We start from the raw sequence: 23,252 nt of genomic DNA on the forward strand, positions 1-23,252 counted from the left end.
TTTGCTTCCATCTTAGCCCTCATTACCTCAAAGTGAAATATCTATGCGTTTGTCTCCTCCCCACCGCCCTTCCTATCCCACAGTATCCAGGTGTGCTTTCAGAGGACAGGGATTGAGGTTTTGTTCAACTGTGTCTCCAGGGCCCAGCACAGAACTTGGGACAGGTAGGACAGGGCCAAACTCCTATATGTAAGTATTGAAATGAATTCTCCCAATAACAGGTGAGTTATGTATCATCTCCAAGTAATAGATGAGAAAAAGAGGCTTGAAAGGGTTTAGAAAAGTTTTAGATAAACTCAAGGTCACACAGTGGTAGAGCCTGTTGTCAAAGGAATTTGAAGAATGAAGCCACCATTGGTTCTAAATGAATAAAACTCCTTCCCACCATCTTTTCTTGAAATTTTCTTTTAGGTTTTGTATTTTTTCCTTCTACAGACTCGTCATCTACCATAATATTATGAATGGGGACTATACCCTCTTTTTTTTCATATTGGAAATTGTTTGACCTTTCTCTGGAAGCACGGTGATTTTAAACTTTCTGAAGTCACACTCTTTCCGGGGTAGAATCTGCATTGGAGCCCTGGGGGACGTGATAGGTCCCAAGAGAAGAATGGTCATTTGAAATGGAATGCGGAGACTAAGAGTTTTTCTCTGGGCAGGATTCTCAGAAGACTTTTGCAGGCGGAGGAGGGATCTCATTTTAGATGCACAAATCCTGAGACTTGTGGGAATCTGGTTGGCCACACCTAAGGCGGCTGTAGGGGACTGTGTTGCCCACAGCTAAGATGACTGCAAATGAACATCTCCTTCGGATGTGTCTGTTCTCTTCGCTCGTTGGTATCTTCAACGAGAAGTATGATGAGTAAAATTTAGTAAAAGCTGGTGTCTTCTTACCAAGATGGTAACGCAGGAAGTTGTCACATTTTGTTTGGAAAGCCTTCAACAGGTCAAATTTTCTCTTGCCCTTAACCAAAATGGTTGTAAAGGTTGTCCCATGGTTTGAAGCTTCCAGCCCTTAACTAACATGGCGCCTGGAGGCTCCTTAAAAATTAGCGTGCCCTCTTCTCTGCCCTTGACCATCATGGCTTCCACGGCGTCGAACACGTGACGGCCCTGGACTACGGCGCGGGAGAGGGGGTAGGAGGGCCCTTGAAGGGTGCGCGTTCCCGTGGCGGTGCACCGGGTAGGTTTCAGTCAGAGTCACTATGGCGGCCGGCGCTGGCAAGGTAAGCTGAGGCGGTGGTGGCGGCGGCGAGGGAGGCTGGACCCGTCGTGGCGTTCGGGCTCTAAATCCCAGCAGCTCGTCCGCGGAGAGGTCGGCCGAGGTCTTGGCCAGTCGTGGGGACTGGCAAGGGGCGGGTTGAAGGGGGTGCGGGCTGAGGCGGGCGGGCACCGGCGCCTGACGGCCGTTTGTTTTGATGTTTTCCCCACCAGGTCGGAAAGTTTCCTGCCTTGTCGGGCACAGCCTGAGCGTGTTCCACCGGCCGCGAGCGGTGGAGGCTGCGGCGGACCCAGCCCGGGGCCTCCAGGCCTCTCCCCCAATCTCCGGGCCAGCCTCCCTCCCCCACCTCCTCGTCCGCTGGGAGCTGCGGCTGCCGTCCCTGAGATGCGACCCTCGTGGGGGCGACCCTGAAGGAAGGCTGCCCGTGTGCTGAGCAGCAGCCAGGAGCTCAGACGTCCAGGGACCAACTTCCTGCCGGCCGAGACCCCCCAAGCCTCCCCGGGGTTGCGCCTCGCTCGGTCCGCACCGGCCTGCCGAGCCGGATCCCCGCCCTGGGCGCGGGGACGCCCGCCAGGTGCCCGGGAGTCCCCACTCGGCCGCTGCCCGCGCCTCTGCCTGTCCCCGTTCCTCGCGCCAAGGACCCCAGCCACCGCTGCCTCGGCTCGTGCCAGGGACCCCGTGCCACCTCCCGGGTGGCCTCCGTGCAGCAAGAGCAATGCAGACTGTCCCGCTGGCCGTCTAGACCCCCTCACCGACCCCCTCGCCCCTGCCCTTCCACTCTCGAGGCCCTCGAAGACGGGCGGTGGCTGCCCAGAGGTGCTCGGCTACACCTTCCTTCGGCCCAAAAGGACCTTCCTGGCCGCACGGAACCGACCCTTCCTTCATGCTGCAGTGCTGCAACATTTCCGCCACCGAGGGGGAAAAGCGGCCGCGATCCCAAACAAAACACAAGAATTGGTGTGTGACTCATCTGCTTGGATACCTCCAGTCCCTGAACTGTCTTCCAGGAGTTTTCTTAGCCGGAGCTGACCGATGTTGGAGCCTTTTCTTCCCAGGGAAGAGGATGGACTGAAAGCTGCCAGTCGGGGACTTTGTCTGATCAGGGCGCTGCTGGGTTTTAAAGGAGGTGATGGGGCTTGCGCTGGCTTGTCTTCCCACTCAAGTGAAGAGTTGTTGATGTTCACTGGTTATGCTTAGACAATGCGCAGTTTGTTTTAATTTAAAATTTTGGGGGGGATAGGGGTATAAGCTTGTGAAGGGCAGTCCGGATCCGGTGGAACTCCTCTTTGTCCCTTGGTAGGAGAGACACCCCAGTCTGTCCTCGATGCCGTCAGCCTTGGCCATCTTCACTTGCCGCCCGAACTCGCACCCATTTCAGGAGCGCCATGTCTACCTGGACGAACCTATTAAAATCGGCCGCTCCGTGGCCCGCTGTCGACCAGCTCAGAATAATGCTACCTTTGATTGCAAAGTGCTGTCAAGGAACCACGCTCTCGTCTGGTTTGATCACAAGACGGGCAAGGTAATGTCACCACGTTATCTAACAATCTTTACTTTTCGTTTCCCTTTGCCCTTTCTGCGTAATATATGCAGGATCCCAGCGTTGCACCCAGAGGAGACTTTCAGCAAGGCCATGGAAGCAACTTTTTGTGTGTCTGATTCTATTGGAAGTTTAGTTGAGGTGGTTGAATGGAAACAGAGAAGGTACTGTAATTAAATGCCTCGGGAGGGCGATGGCATCTTGATAATGTGGTCATTCCCAGTGAAATCCCAAACCCTAATTCATTTCAGAAAACTAGATAGTGAAACTTGGCTTCTTGCTTCCAGTCTTTTTAGAAAGGCGAATTTGCGGTTCAGTGCTTTAGTAAGCAAGCAGCAGTTTCCAAAGCAATGCAGGGAATCTGTGGCTGGTATTACACTGAGGCTCAGGTGTCTCAGTGGTGAGATGTAGTTAACACATAGCTTTTAATTGAGTGCAGATCAGGGTCTTCCTAGTAAGGACAGTTGTTTGTGTAAATTTACATTTTTGAAAGATTTGATACGTATTTACCCATGAACGAGTAATTTGCAATTTTAAAAGCCAATTTCATTTAAGCACTAATAACTGTAACTTTACATTTTCAGTTTTGTTTGCAAGATGGATGAACATACATATATTGCTTTTGAAAATCACTTTTTGATGTTCCCTGCAAGAACTTATAAAAATACTTAATGCATGCTTACAGAGGTGATTTTTAAAAATCAGTGTTAAGAAATTAATTTATTTGAAATTATTTCCCAGTTCTGTCAATTGCATTACCTCGATGTGATAGGATGCATTTAATGCTCTTTATTTTAAGCGTGACTCTTTTGCATTTTATATTGGTGCCCTAATTTATTCTGTAGTGGGTGCTTATATTTTAAGAATGCAAGAAAAAAAAATAAGGCCCTTTTAATTTTTAAAACTCTTTATGTGTGTGGAGAATATACTAAAGAACTGATTTTTGTCCTTATACCTCAGGTTTTAGTTAAGCTATTGTTTCAGTTCCAACTTAGAGTAAGTTATGTAAGACTAATAGGAATACCTTGGGTTTCACCTCCTGACTTTTTGCTCTCTCTGAGTTAAATGATTAGGTCTTTTTTAAAAGAAGAATTTAAGTCTTGAAGAGTAGGGTTTTGAAATGAAAGAAGCCTGAGCCTAAAAAACAAAACAAAACAAAACAAAAAAGAGAGAAAACATTATTTCTGTTGCTACTGAATTAAGGAATTATTATATAAATCATTTTTTAAAGAAAGGAGGAAAAGATTGTGCTTGCATAATACCTATGCCCTACTCTGTGTGTAGGATGAGAACTGAAAAATATGTTAATTTTTCTGTATAACACCAGATGTTCATTTACCTATGGAACAGACCCTTTTTTTCTCCCTGGAAACTAAAATTTGGATGCCTAAAAGACTTCATGGATTACCCATAAGCATTTAAAGTGAGTGTTCACAAAACTCATCTTTCCAGCTATCAAATTCAAACATCAGTTAACTGCTAGTGTCCTAACTTAATCAGCTTTCCCTTTTTGTCTAAGCTAAGGTCCAACTTAATCAGATAACAGGTTTCCTTAAAGTACATAATCTGCAAATGCACCTTCTTTGATACACTATTCAAAGGAGACTCAGATTTTTTCTATTACTTATTTAGAAAATAGTGGTTATATGAACAGTGTGTTTCATGGCTATACTAAAACCCTCACAATAGGTTATTTTAAGATGGCTAAGGATAGATCAATAGTGAGTATTGTATAAATTGAGATGACGTTAAAATTTTTAATGGAATTTGTAATTAGAAAAAACTTTAAAAGATGTATAGCTTATTTCCATTTTCACTTTTTTTCTGCTTTAGCTAGAAACACTTCAGGACATGAAGTCATTACTTTAGGCATAGATATAATTATTGATTGTTGTACAAACTAATTTAGTTAAAACAAATAGCCTGTCGGATTTTGCCATGTGATCAAATTGTTTTATGAATTATTTAAATTTTAGGTTTGAACGGACATGTTTTTATTGAGCACCTATTATGTGCCAGATATCCTGAGATACACAAGTCCAAAGAAAACCCATAGTTCGACCAAATATTACTTATTGTTTTCTATGTGTGAAATTTCCTGTTTGAGGATTTCTCCTAACAAAAGTCACTGAGCCTAATATATATTCCCAGCAAATTTCTTTGTACAACACCAGAATCCCCTCCTTCTGCAAGCATCACTTTAGGCAAGTTTGTATTTTTATTTTATTTTATTTTATTTTATTTTATTTTATTTTATTTTATTTTATTTTATTTTATTTTATTTTACTTTTTGGGGGGGAAGAGAGAGAGAGAGAGAGAGAAAGGGAGAGAACGAGAACGAACATGAGCTGGGAAAGGGAAGAGAGAGAGAATTTTAAGCAGACTCCATGCTGTCAGCACAGAGTCTGACATGGGGCTCGAACTCTCAAACTGAGATCATGACCTGAGCCAGAATCAAGAGTCAGACGTTTAACCAACTGAGTCACCCAGGCACCCCCAAGTTTTTATTTTTCAAACGTCTTCAAACTTTAGTTTTGTCTCCTGGGGATAATAATGGTACCTACTATTGTTTTGAGGATTGAGATAATCATGTAAATTACTGAGCACCTTTTCGGGTCCTTATTAAGAGATCAGTACTTAGGGAGGAGGGTGTTTAAGGTGGGGAAACAGGGAACCATTTAGGCAGCTCTTTGCAATTTGCTGTATTGCTGTGGAGTCTTAGGAAGGTAATGACAATTGTTTTTCTTTCATGTGATGGCATATGTAGAAATAATTTTTAAAATTGAAACAAATGAAGTTGAGAACTTTGTTCAAATTGGCACTTTCCCCGGGAGGTGGAAAATTGGAGTAATATGCCCTTCGGTTGACTTTTACCTTGTGACTTTTGCATTTGGCACTGGCCATTAAAGGAGACCCATGAAAAGCTGGAGGAAGTAATGGGGCATTTGGGTGGCTCAGTTGGTTAAGCATCTGACTCTTGATTTTGGCTCAGATCATGATCTCACTGTTTGTAGGTTTGAGCCCTGCATCACGCTTGGTGCTGACAGTGCGGGGCCTAGTTGGGATTCGGTTTCTTTCCCTTTCTCTCTGCCCCTCCCTGCATGCTCTCTCTCTCTCTCAAAAATAAATAAAGAGCTGGAAGAAGCAATAAACACGAAGCTTTCTGATTATTCAAGTAATACATGTTTGTTGTAGAAAATTTGGAAAACAGGGGCGCCTGGGTGGCTCAGTCGGTTAAGCATCCGACTTCGGCTCAGGTCATGATCTCGTGGTCTGCGCGTTCGAGCCCCGCGTCAGGCTCTGTGCTGACAGCTCAGAGCCTGGAGCCTGTTTCAGATTCTGTGTCTCCCTCTCTCTCTGACCCTCCCCTGTTCATGCTGTCTCTCCCTGTCTCAAAAATAAAATAAACATTAAAAAAAATTTTTTTTTAAAAAAAGAAAATTTGAAAAACATAGGCATATGGAAATCTAGGTGATGCTTTTTTAAAAAAATGTTTATTTATTTATGTATTTTGAGAGAGAGTGTGTGAGCCTGATGTTGGGCTCAATCCCATGAACTGTGAGATCGTGACCTGAGCCGAAATCGAGTATAGGTCACTTAATCGACTGAGCCACCCAGATGCCCCTAGGTGATACTTTTTTAATGCTAAGTGTGTGGAATGTGTTATGGTACTTAAAACCTCCTTGTTGGAGGGCAACAGCTTTGTGACAAAGTGGAATTTAATAAGTTTTCCCAAATCATCTACTTAGGGGTGTAGCAGTTGGTTTTTGCCCTGCTTGGATGCTGGCCCTGTGTACATCCTTCACTTCTTTTTGGAGGTCAGGCTCTTGAAATAAGATGGCAGATAATGGAATGTTTTTAATCCTTCCGTTGTTCCAAGGTACCACTGAAGAAGCAAATCTCTCCATGTGGTGGTTACATAGAAGGGATAGTGAGTGGACTACCTCCTGATTTTGGTGGTCCCACTTGCTTTGAGGCTTTATGGACAAGTGATAGTCCAGTGGTTGATACGGTAGTCTATTTCCACTCTTACTCTAGTTTACTTAGTAATTAGTAACAAGTGGTAGTAGTAGGAGTATTCTACTTCCAGTTTCACTTTTTTACTTAAATTCTATGCATATTTTTGAGCACCTGTTCTATCATGATCTGTTTTAGTGGAGAGCACAGTGATGAGAGGGAAGAAAACGACAAAAACTGGGAAGAGATTGTCACTCCTTCTTTCTAGGAACCTATGTTTTAGATAGAGAGGGTGACTATACACTTTGAGAATAGTTGATTGAGACAAGATAGTATTAAATAAGTTTAAATGGCAAGAGTGATGGTGTTTTAATTCGACTTTAAAATAGGGGTGGATAGTTACACACTAAGAAAAGGTATCCTTTTTTGGGTGGTTTTTGTGTGTTTTGAGGAGATGAGAGTAAAATAAAACAGACAAAAGCAGATAATTTTGAGTTTGACATCTTCCCATCACTGATGAAATCGATTTTGTTGGATTCGAGAGTGTTTTTGGAGAGTAGCTATGGGTGAACATCCATTCTGTGTGATGTTTTATGTTTGTATCTCTTTTTTATACTTAGTTGTCAGACCATGAAACAGAGGGTGTGTCTGCCTTATATCTGTCTCTTATTTTGTATAAAGTAGATGCTGAGTAACTGAAGCTGAGTAGATAGTTGTGGAGTACCTTAATTACCAAGGGCATGGATCCATGCACTATGGGAGACCAGGGAAAGTTCTGTGCGCTGACATAACCACCATTTAAAAGTGATACAACAACAATATGTAGGGAGGCCTGGAGCAAGGGCAAATGGCTAACTGCTTAATTAACACTTGTTGTGCACTAACTATGTACCATGTCCTGTTCTAACTGCTTTACATGTTAACAGTTAATCCTTAAATAACTATTTAAGATAGGTGCTTATTTTTCCCATATTAACCTTTGAGGAAATTAAGGCACAGAAAGATTAGATTAGATTAATTTGCCTAAATTCACATAGCTATTAAATGGTAGAGCCAGGATTCAAATGTAGGCATTTGGACTCTTAACTCTAGAGAGTCTAGAACCCAAGCTCTTAACTTCTCTGCTATTCCAAGGCTTTGTAACAGTTTAGATATGATGTCATTTTGTAAGGGCATAGACCAGGCTCACAGTAGGAAAAAAAATGATTAAATGCCAGAAAGTGAGAAAAGACAAATATATTATCTTGCCTATTAGGACTTGAGCAAAAAGAGAGGTTCTGTAAGTTCTGGAGATTTTAGGGATGATTCATGGATGAGATACAATTTGAGATAGATCTTAGGACTTAAAGTAAGGCAGATGTAAATAATGGATGTAAATACCAGGAGGAGTTTTGGGTGAGAAGAATTACTGAAGTAAAGGCATAAAAGCAGGTATGATATGTCACATTCCAAGGACATTGCAAGGAAGCCATTGAAAGAGAAGAATCTCCAGAATTTGATAGCCAAGATAATTTCTTCTTCCCCGCATCTAAATATGACAGCAGAGATCCTGGCCTCAGCTTTTGGAAAATATCAGATCATTAATTTTATTTGTTTGTGTATTGCTTTACCAGATTTTTTTGTTGATAGAAGTAAAAATGTCATTAAGAGGTGCTGGTTTTTGTGAGAAAGCGTTATAATCGACCAATGTTATGTTTAAGACACGTTGATGTAAACATGTTTAGAAGGCCAAGTTGTATATCCAAAACACAGATTCATTTCACGCTTTTCACAATAGTGGAAAATTAATGAAACATTTTATCTATTCAAGCTGTTAAAAATATGGGTGGTGTATATACTTGAAACCTTTTTTTTTTTTTTTTTTTTTTTCCTGCTTAGGTATTTGACTTCTTAGGTTGAATCTACTCTTTGCCTTCTCAGGCTCCTATTTGTTTTTTTCAAGTGGTATTTATGTTAGAGCTTAGTATCTATTCTCTTTGGTAAATAGGGAGGAGAGTGTCTGTCATTTAGACTTTTAAGTGAAAAGACTGAGATTGGTTCTTAATGTATGTCAGTTACTTAAATCAAGAAAAATGATGGCATTTGTTAGCTGCGGAAATGTTCTAAGGATTCTCCTGCTGGTGCTTCTCTCTCTGCCACTACAAATGAATGAACAGTTTCCAAGTCTCCTCAAAAATCTTAATCGTTGCCCTGTTAATTTTTAACTTGATGTACAAACCCATTCAAAATCTCTCTCATTTCTCCTTTTTCCAGCTCCATCTTCTCTTACTTTTTTTCCCTTTGCCCCAAACTCTGTGCAGTAGCTCTGTGACAGTGCTCACTGTTCCTAGAACAAGTGCCTTTTTTGCTGTTTTGTCTTCCAGAATGACCTTTCCCCTTCATCCCTCGAGGCCCAGTTCCAATGTGAAACCTTCCCTAACTCCCACTGACTAAAGAATTAATTGCTGCTTCCTTTATACTTCCATAGAACTTTGTATATAATTTCATTATGGGACACAGACAACAAAATAACTATAATGCAAATGTGCTGTTGCCCTGCCAGATGTGAGCTCTTGAGAACAAGGGGATAGGCACTACACAAATGTTTGAATGAGTGATGTGTGAACAATGGAGCAGTCTGTACTTCCACAAACCCTGAGGGGGGTCAAAGGGCAGAAGGTCATTTGAGTTAGTTCTTAATTTGAGATCATGGACTCAATTACCAATAGGTAGTCTTTGTATAAATCATTCCTTATTGAGAATTTGCAGTGTGCAAGATGCTTTGCTAAGCGTTTTGGGACCACAGATAATCTTGTGTTTGGTGATATTAATTTTGAGGTATTACATACATATCCATTCTCATGCAAAATACTACTTTTGTTTTAAGGATTTTATAGTCAGAGTACTTTCTTATTTCACTTGATATGTGTAACCCTCTTACACATATCTAGGAGGTAGGTAGAGCAGCTACAGGCTGGGTGCATTTTATCCTAAAGGAGTTGGATGTTTAGAGGTTACTGGTACAAGGTCATCTATTAGTAACTATGGGAGTTGGGACCAGAATCTACATTCTGCTCTACTCCCCTCAGCCCCCCCCCCCCCCCGAAATGAAAGCCAACTGCTAGACATTTATTCTAAACTATCTGATGGACTGAACAGTTATAATGAAAATTTGCCTTTTGCTCTCTTGAAAAATAGGCTAAGTTATAATTTTCTGGGAGGATAACTGAAATCGTATCATATGACAAGACTTTCAAAGACTGTGTGAACCTGAGTTAATTATTTCTCTGAGTCAGCTAGTATTTTTTAAACATACCTCTATTACTTCCAGCAGTAAATATATTTTCTCTTAGGTTTGCATTCAGGCAACTGATTTGGATTTGGGTGTTTATGCAAATAACTGAAACAGCCTTGGAAAAACTTGCCTCCCATGTAAATCTTTTATCCTTAAGGAGTGTGGCTGATAGGTATAAAGAAGAAAAGTTGAAAAGTTTGTATAGGCATTTGAAAACATGGAAGTTTTTGGTGATTAGTACTGTATTCTTTGCCAATTATTTAATCTGGGTTAGATTTTAATTTAAAGCTGTAAGAAACTTTGTTTTCTTATTTACTTGTATTAAGGTTTTGTCAGTACTTTCAGGCTTATAGGTTTGTCTACATTTATAACTACTGGTTTTTTCTGGCTGAGCCAAGCAGAATGAATTTCCAATATGGACTTTTAAGCTGTTACTTCTTATTTTTTACTTCTGCAAATATCAGGAATACATTCTCAAAAATTCAAGCAATAGAGAGAATCTATATAGAGAATATATATGTCCTCCTGAACATAGTACCTCCCATCCTCCTTCCCTACTACAGAAGTAACTGTTATTATTAGTTTGGTATATAATTTTCAAAACTTTTTTCTGTGTATTTACCTACTTGGGTATGTAGGTAAAGAAACATAGTTTTCTGTTACTTTTTTTCATAAGTGATTGGGTGATAATTTAAAATATAGTTTTGGGGCACCTATAGGTGGCTCAGTCAGTTAAGCTTCTGACTCTTGATTTTGGCTCAGGTCATGATCTCATGGTTTATGGGATCTAGCCCCATGTCGGGCTCATGGAGCCTGCTTGGGACTCCCCACCACCCGTCTTTCTTCTACCCATGCGCACGTGCACTCTCTCAAAAGAAATGTTTTTTAAAAATGTACTTTTTAGCTGATGATATTAAGTGAATTGTGGTAGGCTTATCTGAAATATGTTAATATGCTCTGAGTTCTGACCAGTGTCCAGACTTCTGTAAAAGTGATAGCTATCATTTATTGAGTATTTACCAGGTGGTGTGCTAAGAGTTATATGTATTATCTCATTTAATCCTCACAACAAACTTCTGAAGTAGGTAGTATTATCATCCTGTTTACAGATGAGAAAATTGAGGTTCAGAGAGGTGAAGGAATTTGTTCAGGGTAACAAAGATGGTGGTAGAGTCAGGATTCAGACCCCAGTCATCTGATTGTAGAATGCGCATTTTCGACCACTCTGTTGCTTGCTACCTCAGCACTCTTCATCATTAATCTCATCACCAGCCTGTTAGTGAAAAACAGATCAGAAGAAAAAAAATGCATTAAATAAAAACCTTATTGTCTGTTAACTCTTAGATATTTTGATAGTAAATCAGTTTAGTATTTTTTTTTTTTAATGTTTATTTTTTTCGGGGGGAGGGGCAGAGAGAGAGGGAGACACCAAATCTGAAGCAGGCTCCAGGCTCCGAGTTGTCAGCACAGAGCCTGATGCGGGGCTTGAACCCACGAACCTTGAGGTCATGACCTGAGCTGAAGTTGGACACTTAACTGACTGAGTCACCCAAGTGCCCCCATCAGTTTAGAGTTTTAATTGAAGATTAGTTCCTCAAACAGTATTTATTAATCACTTAATATTTTACAGATTGAATAAAAACAACTCTTCATGTGTAAGGATACTGGAGTATCACTGTTCGGATACTATAATAAACAAAAAAATGATACTTTTTTTTTTTTTTACATCAGATAATTTCTAAGTTTAGTATGTTTGGAGGTTGTGTTTTATTTATTAAAACAATTTTTTTCAATGTTTATTTTTGAGAAAGAGAGAGAGCGTGAGCAGGGGAGGGGCAAGGGACAGGGAGATACAGAATCTGAGGCCGGCTCCATGCTCCGAGCTGTCAGCCCAGAGCCTGACGCGGGGCTTGAACCTGTGAACTGCGAGATCATGACCTGAGTCGAGGTTAGATGCCCAACTGACTGAGCCACCCAGGCACCCCAGGAGGTTGTGTTTTAAATAGAATGTGTGTGGGGGCACGCCTGGGTGGCTCAGTCGGTTGAGTGACTGACTTGGGCTCAGGTCATGATCTCACAGTTTGTGAGTTCGAGCCCTGCGTTGGGCTCTGTGCTGACAGCTCAGAGCCTGGAGCCTGCTTCTGATTCTGTGTCTCCCTCTCTCTTTCTGCCCCTCCCCCACTCATGCTCTGTCTCTGTCTCAGAAATGAATAAAATAAACATAAAAAAATTTAAATAGAATGTGTGTGTATATATGTATGTATGACCCCCCCATAAGTAAATCTATTACAGAGAAAATGACTATTTTGTTTTTTTATTGTTTCTTGAAATATTAACTATAGTATTAGATGCTAGTTATAAAGTTCCTTCTGTTTCAAAAATTAAGGGCTGGAAAACAAGATCATGCTGTATGTTACCAGTATAGGAATGGTAGTTACACTTGTAGAGTAAACAAAATTTGTAGTTTTGAATTTTTTCAAACAGTTTGCATGGTAAAACGGAATGTTATAGAGTTGCCATCTAACCTAGCAATTCTACTCCTATGTATATACCCAAGAGTAATGAAAGCATATGTCCATACAAAAACTTGTATGAATGTTCATAGTAGCATTATTCATAATAATAAAAAAAGTGGGAAGAACCCAAATTTACCATCAACTGATGAATGGATAAATAAAATGTGGTATACCATATAATGGGATGTTACTCAACAATAAAGTAGAATTATGTACTTCTACATAGTATAGCATCGATGAACCTTGGAAACACTATGTTAAGTGAAAGAAGATGGACACAAAAGGCCACATGTTGTATTCTATTTGTATGAAATGTGTAGGATAGGCAATTCCATAGAGAGAAAGTAGATTAGTGGTTGCCAGGGTTTGGGAGTAACAGGGAGTGTGATGGTTAATTTTATATGTCACCTTGGCTAGGCCACAGTTTCCAGTTTTTAGTCAAATACCAGTCTAGATGTTGCTGTGAAGGTACTTTTAAAATGTGCTTAGCATTTAAATCAGTAGATATTGAGTAAAGCAGATTATCCTTCAGAATGTGGGTTGGCCTCATTCAGTTAGTTGAAGCCCTTAAGAGAAAAAACTGAGGTTCTTCTGAAGGAATTCTGCCTTCATAGAACCATCATACTCAAGACTGCAATAGCAACTCTTCCCTGTGTCTCTAGCCTGCTGGCCTGCCCTGCAGATTTCGGACCTGACAGTCCACACAGTCACATGGACCAATTCTTTGAAATAAATCTCTCTGTTTATATACACACATCCTATTTATTGGTCCTGTTTCTCTTAAGAACCCTGACTAATACAGAGAGTGACTGCTAAATGGTATGGGTTTCTTTTTGAGATGACGAAAATGTTATGAAATTGATTGCGGTGATGGTTGCACCACTCCGAAATGTACACTTTAAATCAGTGAATTGTGTGGCGTATGAATTATATCTCAAAAAAGCTCTTCTAAAAAAAAAAAAGAATGTTAGATGGAGTAATAGCTTAGTGAAAACAGATTAGGGTGTAGGAAGTAGAAGAGTGCAGAACAACTGTTCAAATGTGGGTGGGATTAGCAGAGCTGCTTTTGAAGTGCCATGTAGCTTAATATTTGTCACTACTTCCTTAGTGTACCTTATTGGTAGACGTTTGTTCTAAAAACTTTAGTAGATGGAGAGGGTTTCCAATATTGAAATGTTTATTAATATGCACAGTTCTGATATTACTGACGAGTTGTAGTATCAAGGTCTTAATGTGGGAGTTGGGAAATGGTGGAAAGATACAGTTTAAAAGCTCCAGTCTGAATCTGGGAAGTGTAAGGTAATTTGTTTACCAGTGAATCTTTTTTTTAATTGAAGTATAGTTGACATACAGTGTTACATTAGTTTCAGGTGTACAACATAGTGATTATACTACTCTATATATTGTGCTATGCTGAACACAAGTGTTCCTATTACCATCTGTCACCATACAGTGCTGTTACAATACCATGTTCCTTATGCTGTACCTTTTATCTGCGTGACTATTCATTCCATAACTAGAAGCTTGTATCTCCCACTCCTCTTTATCCATTTTGCCCATCCCTCCACATTCCTCCCCTCTGGCAACCATCAGTTTGCTCTCTGTATATATGGGTCTGTTTCCGCTTTTTGTTTGTTTGTTTATTCATTTATTTTGGTTTTTTTTTTTTTTTTTGGTTCCACATGTAGGTGGAATCATGTACTATTTGTCTTTCTCTATCTGGCTTATTTCACTTAGCAAAATACCCTCTATGTCTATCCATGTTGTCACAGATGGCAAAATCTTTTTTTTATGGCTGAGTAATATTCCACTGTGTGTGTGTGTGTGTGTGTGTGTGTGTGTGTGTGTGTGTATACACACACTACATCTTCTTTATTCATCTGTCAAGTGGACACTTGGGTTGCTTCCATATCTTGGCCATTGTAAATAACGCTGCAGTAAACATAGGAGTGTCATCAGTGAATCTTTTGGGTATGCAGACATATAGAGGGTGGATAAAAGATTATTAGAATGAATGATGTTGTCTTGACTAGAATAAATTATTCACTTATAGTTGAACTGAGATTGTGACCATTATGCATTCCTATTCTTTAACAAGTATCTGACTGTTTAATGCTTGCATTGTGGTATAGTGCCCAGTAAGTAGCACTGAAAAAATATAATACAAATAAGTCTAACAATAGAAATATTTCTTAATCATTGTTTCTGAGTAGCTAAGGGAGTGATGTGTTCCTTCCCCCAAGACTAGGGGCAGAAAATGTGGAAGGAAGGAAGAGGACTTCATAGAGAAAGTTGTTTTACGTTGCTGTTTGAAGAGTGAGTAGGGTTTTGCTAGCTGGATAAAAGAAAGAGCAGGGCATTCTGAGGGCACCTGGCTGGCTCGGTAGAGCGTGGGACTCTTGATCTCGGGGTTGTAAATTCAAACCCTACATTGGGTGTAGAGATTACTTAAAAATAAGATCTTAAAAAAAAAAAAAGGGCAGGGCTTTCCAGCCCAAGGGAATAGTATGTGTTTGAGGCAGAAAAGCCTAACAGAGAATGGTGTTTTCTGGGAAATGCAGTTGGGAAAGAGAAAATAGAGCTATCAAGTCTTTGGAGTAGTTGAGCACTGCTGGCAAGAGGGGAGGCAATGTAGCTCCTTTAGGTTTGGTAAACACTACAAGGTACTGGGAGGGTGGCTCACCAGGACAGAGGGGGCATAGAAGCCCCTTCCCCCATACCTTGCCCATCTCTTCCATTTGGCTGTTCCTGAGTTGTATCTTCTATGATAAACCGGTAATAGTAAGTAAAGCACTTTCCTGAGTTCTGCAAGTCGTTTTAATGAATTGTCAAAACTGAGGAGTGAATTAGGAATCCTCTGAATTTATAGCTGATTGGTTGGAAGCATCACTAACAACTTGGGACTTTTGACTGGCATCTCAAATGGATGCAATCTTGTGGGACTGAGCCCTTAACTTGTGAGATCCAACATTAATTCCAGGTAGATAGTGTAGAATGGAATTGTAGGACATCCGGCTTGTATTAGAGAGTTGGAGAGTGGTGTTGGAAGACACCGTGCATTTGGTGTCAGAATTGTTGTGTGTAAAAATAGTTCAAATAGTCTTATAATTAATATTCATTATCCAATACTACCTAGTTTGTAGAGTTTCCCTGGTAATAGCAATACCAGTAGCAAAATCAGTAGCATACTTGGTTTGCCTTACTTGAAGATTTGAAATGAAAGGAGCTGAATGAGTAATATGATGAGAATCTAGTCAGTCAATCAGGGAACATGTGAAAGAGTGCATATTCTGCATTAGGCAAATGGGACATGATGAAGGTATTAAGATATTACTTCAGGGGTGCGTGGCTGGTTCAGTTGGTGGAACATGTAGCTCTTGATCTCAAGGTCATGAGTTCAAGTCCCATGTTGGATGTAAAGATTGCTTAAATAAACATAAAAAAATTTTTTTTAATTAAAAAATGCTCACTTTGGCAGCTCATATTCTAAAATTAGAATGATAGAAGATTAGCATGGTCCCTGCACAGGGATGACACGCAAATTCATGAAGCAGTTCATAGTAAAACATAAAAACAAAGATGTTACTTCAGTCTTTGAGGAGCTTATAGTTTAATTAGGAAGCCAAAACTAACTCCCATGAACAAATTAGGAAAGAATGAAGTTTTAAGTGAAATTAAGAGAGCTATATGATTAAGGTAGTAAAGGCTTGTTTGTCTAGAAAGGGGGACTTGAACTAGACCCTGAAGATTTAGGGTAGAAGATAACAGATGTGCTGGGTGCAAAAAGGTCTACATAAAAAGGCATCAGCCCAGAAAGGTAGTCAGGAGACAGTTGTGTGTTAAGGAGCTCTACTACTGGATTGACCAGATAGTTTCTGTTAAATGGTAGAGGTAAACCTAAATCAGGTTTCATTTCAGGAAGACTGTAGAGGTACAAAGGTTGCTGGAGCAGTAGGACAGAAACATTGAGGGAACCAAGGCACAAACCTTGGAAGTAAGAATCTTGGATTTGCATGCAACTTTGGAAAAAGCCAAACTGCCCCTTAATCTTCCCAGGTAACTCTAATAACTAAACTGATATGTTTTACAGTGGGTTATAAAACCCTCATCTGCTTTAATATGCTGACTTCATAATAGGGTGATTGGAAAGTGAAGATTGGATTCATAGGTATAGTGAGTAGACAAGATTTAAAGGTTCCAGGGTATGAGTTCTTATTTTCAAGATTGCTTCTCTCTTGGCACATGAAAAGATTGTGCTTGTATTCATCATTTTAAGGTATATTTCTTTTGTCAGTCATTTTAAATTCTGGAATAAATCCATTTATGTATTTATTTTTTAAGTTTACTTATTCTGAGGGAGGGGGAGAGGAAGGGCAGAGAGAGAATCCCAAGCAGGCTCCACATTGTCAGTGCAGAGATCCGTGGGGCTCGATCTCACCAACCTGGGCTGGATCTCACCAATGGTCGGATCATGACCTGAGCTGAGAGCAAGAGTCGGACTCTTAACCGACTGAGCCAGGCGCCCCTGGAATAAATTCACTTAAATACCATTTCTGATATTCCCAGAAATACAGATTTAATATTTAAATGAAAAATGAATGAAGTTACAAATATAATGATGAAGAAAATAATGTATGTGAATGTCCAAGTCAGAGGCAGGTGTTAAGTGATAGAACATATATTAGAATTTCAGTAGAAAAACATTTTGAAACATAAACCTTATGTGGTAGTGCTAGTCTTACCATTTTAAATTGATGCTCTAAGCTGAGTTTTTGGTTCATAATTGCCAGTTGTGGAGGCAGTTTTCAGATAAGCATCAGTTAAGTTTATTGGCATTGTACTCGCTTTTAATAATTCTTCCCTCCCACTTCCCTCACCAGTGACTTGATTTGAGAATTGAATCAAAATTTTATCCTTTGTTTTAGCTGCAACTGTTTTGAAAGCTGATATAACAATAGGTAAACTGTTAATGTGTGAGAAAGTGATTAAAAAGCACTTTCAAATATTATGTGGTTGTGTTGTAAAAATTAGTCATTATTCCTTCCTACTTTTATTACTTTTTGTTATTATTGCTTTGTCATTTTACCAGTTTAGAGGTTTAGGTGTGCTAGTAAATTATAAATTTTAAGAATTATTTTCTGAAATGACTGTTTTGTTATAGGCCTACTGATAACCTATTACCTGCTATGCTTCACTTATAAAGTATTGAATTCTGATATTTAAATCCTGCTTTCAAAATATTATTCCCCCAAAACAAAATAGAGTGTTCGTATCTGAATGTTGAGGTTGGAAAAAAACTCTTCAGGTTTTTAAGTTCAGTCACTTTTAAAAAGACTTGCTAGAAAGGGTACTCTCTTTTCTGGAATCAATGTCATAGCTCCAGTTTTATGAATATGTAGTATTCTGATAGTAGGAGTTAATTCTGTTATCCAACTCACTTAACCTGTTAGCTGTCTTTTGCTTTTGAATTTTGAATTTCCTGGTCGTGTGCAGAGTTGAGCTGGGTAAATCTGATTTATATAAAGCGCTTAAGCAATATAATGTTTATTTATGTTTTACATTTTTACTTATATTTTCCATTTTATTTTGCTATCACATGCAAGTTTGCATGAATTCAGACTTTATGGTTTTTATCTGTTGGCTATTTTTTTTTAATGTTTGTTTTTTGAGAGAGACAGTATGAGTGGGGAAGGGGCAGAGAGAGAGGGACACAGAGGATCTGAAGTGGGTTTAGCGCTCACAGCAGAGAGCCTGATGCGGGGCTTGAACTTACAGAACCATGACATCATGACCCTAGTTGAAGTTGGACACTTAGCCCACTGAGCCATCTAGGCGCCCTTATCTGTTGGCTGTTTTATTTTTTATTTTTAAATTTTATTTATTTATTTATTTAGGTGCACAAAAGGTGATTTTATTAAAACATGGGGACAGGACCTGTGGGCAGAAAGAGCTGCCATTTTATTTTTTATTATTTTAAAATGTTTATTTATTTATTTTGAGAAAGAGAGAGGGAGAGAGAGAATCCCAAGCAGGCCCCACATTTTCAGTGCAGAGCTCTCTATGTGGGACTTGATGCCATGAACCAGGAGATCACAGCCTGAGCTGAAATCAAGAATCAGACGCTTAACTGACTGAGCCACCCTGGTGCCCCTCTGTTGACTATTTTTAAATAGTATTATTTTAAAATTTTTATTATTTAAATAGTATTATTTTTAAATTGTTTTTATGTTTATTTTTGAGAGAGAGAGAGAGAGAGAGAGGCAGAGAAAGAGAAGCAGAGCATGAGCAGGGGAGGGGCAGAGAGAGAAGGAGACACAGAATATGAAGCAGTCTCCAGGCTCTTGAGTTGTCAGCACAGAGCCCGACACGGGGCTTGAACCCAGGAACTGTGACATCATGACCTGGGCTGAAGACGGACGCTTAACCAACTGAGCCACCCACTTGCCCCTCTGTTGGCTATTTTATTTTATTTTATTTTATTTTATTTTATTTTATTTTATTTTTTTTTCAACGTTTATTTTTTTTATTTTTTATTTTTGGGACAGAGAGAGACAGAGCATGAACGGGGGAGGGGCAGAGAGAGAGGGAGACACAGAATCAGAAACAGGCTCCAGGCTCTGAGCTATCAGCCGAGAGCCCGACGCGGGGCTCGAACTCACGGACCGCGAGATCGTGACCTGGCTGAAGTCGGACGCTTAACCGACTGCGCCACCCAGGCGCCCCTTATTTTATTTTTTTTAAGTTTATTTATTTTTGAGACAGAGAGAGAGCATGAATGGGGGAGGGGCAGAGAGAGAGGGAGACACAGAATCGGAAGCAGGCTCCAGGCTCTGAGCCATCAGCCCAGAGCCCGACGCGGGGCTCGAACTCACAGACATCGTGACCCGAGCTGAAGTCGGTCGCTTAACTGACTGAGCCACCCAGGCGCCCCTCTGTTGGCTAATTTTAAATGTCAGTATGTTTTAGATAAATTCTAGTGTTTGTTGTTATTCTAAGTCAGAATTAAGTGAAGGTTTAATGCTCTTCTTCATGGGATTTTACTGATTGCCACAATTCTCACTGATTAATTCCTTTTCATAATATTTTGAACTTTGATCATGTTTATCATAAAACTTAACACTTGATTATGTTATGCTGCCTTAGTTCTTGAATAATAATAATAAAAATAATTTATGTTCTTCTTAAAGGTAAGTGTAATAGGCTTTACTGCCTTGTAGCCCTACAATATAGGTGCAATGCCTAGTATTTAGTAGGTGGTTAAAACACTTATTACCAACATACTATGTTTCTCCAAAAAATTCTGAAAAAAAGTTTTTTTTTGTTGTTTGCTTATTTTTGAGAGAGAGACAGAGCACTAGCAGGGGAGGGGCAGAGAGAGAGGGAGACACAGAATCTGAAACAGGCTCCAGGCTCTGAACTGTCAGCACAGAGCCTGACATGCTGTTTGAATCCACCAGCTGTGAGATCATGACCTGAGCTGAAGTCAGATGCTCAGCCAATGCTACCTAGTTGTCCCATCTCCAAAGAAATTCTAGAAGTACTACTAACTTTAGAAATTTGTCTTTTTAATTTATTTTTAATGTTGTTTATTTAATGAGAGAGAAAGAGAGAATGGGGGGAGGAACAGAGAGGGATGAGAGAGAGAATCCCAGGCAGGCTCTGTGCCAATAGCGCAGACACAGGGCTCAATCCCACAAACTGTGAGGGTATGACCTGAGCCGAAATCAAGAATCGGACGCTTAACAGACTGAGCCACCCAAGTGCCTCTGCCCTTTTTTTTTTTTTAAGCCTCTTGGAAGAGAGTGTGAAATATCTTTATGACCTTGGGGTAGGGAAGGATATATTATAAAAAATTCACAAAGAAGCGTAATTGACATAAAAGATTGATAATGCAAATACATTAAAATTATCTTTTTCATTAAGAATGAAAAAAGTGAAGAAGGAAAAAAAACTAGGGGAAGATATTTGTAAAACACATCACGTATAAAGGATAAGTGTCTAGAATATAGAAAGGATTTGTTCAAATTAACAAAAAAGACACAACCCAAGAGAAAAAAAATGGTTAACACAAATAAGAATTTCACAGAAGAAATAAGAATGACCAATAAACTATCGCAAGATGTTCAGCATAACTAGGAAATTGTAAACTTAAACCTTCAGTTCCATTTATGCTCATTTAAAAAGTTGGATAATTTTGGAGTGCCTGGCTGGCTCCGTCAGTAGGGCAAGAGACTCTTGATCTCAGGGTCGTGAGTTTGAGCTCCGTGCTGTGTGCAGATTACTGGGAGGATAAACTTTAAAAAGTTGGATAGGGGTGCCTGGGTGGCTCGACTAGTCTGTTGAGTGTCCACCTTTGGCTCAGGTCGTGATCTCACAGGTTGTGGGTTCAAGCCCTGCGATGGGCTCTCTGCTGTCAGCACAGAGCCTGCTTCAGATACTGTCTCCACCGCCCCTGCCCCTTCTTCACTTGTTCTCTCTCTCTCTCAAAATAAATAAATGAACTTAAAAAAGAAAAAACAAAACATTCTTCTGCCTTTATTATTTTTGTTGTGGTTTTTAATTTAATTTAGTTTTTTTAATGTTTCCAGTTTTTATTTAAATTCTAGTTAGCATACGGTGTAATATTAGTTTCAGGAGTAGAATTTAGTGATTCATCCATCACTTACATATAACATCCAGTAATCAACACAACAGGTGCCCTCTTTAATACCCATCACCCATTTAACCTATCCCCCCACCCACCTTCCCTCCAGCAACCCTCAGTTTGTTCTGTGTATTTAAGAGTCTTTTATGGATTGTCTCCATCTCTGTTTTTATATTATTTTTCCTTCCCTTCCCTTATGTTCATCTGTTTTGTGCCTTAAATTCCACATATGAGTGAAATCATGTCTTTTTCTGACAGACTTATTCTGCTTAGCATAATACGCTCTAGTTCCATCCATGTTGTTATAAATGGCAAGATTTCATTCTTTTTCATTGCCGAGTAATATTCTGGTGTGTGTGTGTGTGTGTGTGTGTGTGTGTGTGTGTGTACACACACACACCACATCTTCCTTATCCATTCATCAGTCAATGGACATTTGAGCTCTTTCCATATTTTGGCTATTGTCGATAGTGCTACTGTAAACCATGGGGGTGCATGTGTCCCTTCGAAACAGCACACCTGTATCCTTTGGATAAATACCTAGTAGTGCAGTTGCTGGGTCATAGGGTAGTTCTATTTTTAATTTTTGGAGGAGCCTCCATCCTGTTTTCCAGAGTGGCTGTACCAGTTTGCATTCCCACCAGCAGTGCAAAAGGGTTCCTCTTACTCCACATCCTCACCAATATCTGTTGTTGCCTGAGTTGTTAATTTTAGCCATTCTGACAGGTGTGAGGTGGTTAGTCTCTCATTATGGTTTTGATTTGTATTTCCCTGATGATGAGTGATGTTGAGCATTTTTTCATGTGTCGGTTGGCCATCTGGATGTCTTCTTTGGAAAAGTGTCTATTCGTGTCTTTTGCCCATTTCTTTATTGGGTTATTTGTTTTTTGGGTGTTGAGTTTGATTTAAAAAAAAGTTGGATGATATCAAGTATGGACGACACTGTAGAGGAACTCCCATGCTCTGTTATTGATTTGATGAGTTAAACCCTGATTGACTTTTGAATATTAAATCAACTTTGCATTCCTGGAATAAACTCCACCTGATTATACTGTATTTTTTTAATATGCTACTGGATGTGATCTGCTTAAATTTTGTCAAGGATTTTTGCATATCTATTCATGAAAGGTTAGTCTTAAATACTTGGTAGAATTCACTAATGAAGTCATGTAGGTTTGTATTTTATTTATTTATTTTTTTGCATGTGGAAAGTTTTAAACTATCAATTCAGTTTCTTTGACAGATACAGAGCTTTTCGGGTTACTTATTTATTGTAGAGTTAATTTTGATAGTTTGTGTCTTTAAAGAAATTTATCTATTTCATAGAAGTTGTTGGGTCAATTGGCATAAAATTACTCATAACATTACCTGATTACCCTTTCAGTATCTCTAGATTCTATAATGATGTTACCTCTCTCATTCCCAGTATTGTGTCTTTTCTCTCTTTTTTTGTTTTATTACTATAGCCAGAAGTTTTTCAACTTTATTGATGTTAAATATTCAATTATTTTAAATATGTTTTTTTCTGTTATTTTTCTGTTTTCTCTTTCATGGATTTATGTTCTTACCTTTATTATATGCTTCTTTCTGCTTTTTTTCTGTTTGATATTCTCTTCTGTTTCTTAAGTTGGAAGCTTAAATAATTGATTTTAGACCTTTCTTTATTAATAAAAGTATGTAATGCTCTAATATAACTATTTTGATAAACAATTTGACATTATTATAATGCTTGTGTATACCTAATGAGATAGCAGTTCTTTACCTAAGTGTAGTGTAAACACTACAAAAACATTTTTATATCTGCATCAGGAGATATGTTCAAGCATTTTTTTTTTTTAAAGAGAAAGAGCATGTGTGCACACAAGTAGGAAAGGGCAGAGAAAGAGGTAGAGAACTTTTTAAAAATTTTTATGTTTAATGTTTATATTAGAGACAGAGGTAGAGCACAGGTTGGGGAGGGACAGAGAGAGAGGGAGACAAAATCTGAAACAGGCTCCAGCTCTGAGCTGTCAGCACAGAGCCCAATACGGGACTCAAAATCATGAGTAGTGAGATCATGACCTGAGCTGAAGTTGGACACTTAACTAGCTGAGCCACCC

The 23,252-nt window shown here is 39.4% G+C and overlaps 1 protein-coding gene and 1 non-coding gene across 35 annotated transcripts in view; both read left to right on the forward strand.

Annotated features, from left to right (window-relative positions):
- The first annotated feature begins 1,959 nt into the window (after positions 1–1,959).
- The window catches only part of LOC122487360 (sarcolemma associated protein), a 151,115-nt gene continuing 129,822 nt past the window's right edge, over positions 1,960–23,252 (forward strand). For all 34 annotated transcript variants that reach the window (XM_043587717.1, XM_043587737.1, XM_043587725.1 and 31 more), the window contains exon 1: positions 1,960–2,744. In XM_043587717.1, the coding sequence (XP_043443652.1) occupies positions 2,547–2,744 (198 nt within the window). In that variant the 5' untranslated portion in view covers positions 1,960–2,546. The remainder of the gene's footprint in view (positions 2,745–23,252) is intronic.
- Positions 15,972–16,074, forward strand: LOC122488811. Its single transcript, XR_006298734.1, has one exon. It is a non-coding gene; the product is annotated as a U6 spliceosomal RNA (small nuclear RNA).

Source organism: Prionailurus bengalensis, chromosome A2, assembly GCF_016509475.1.
Source record: "Prionailurus bengalensis isolate Pbe53 chromosome A2, Fcat_Pben_1.1_paternal_pri, whole genome shotgun sequence".
In the NCBI taxonomy this organism is placed as follows: domain Eukaryota; kingdom Metazoa; phylum Chordata; class Mammalia; order Carnivora; family Felidae; genus Prionailurus; species Prionailurus bengalensis.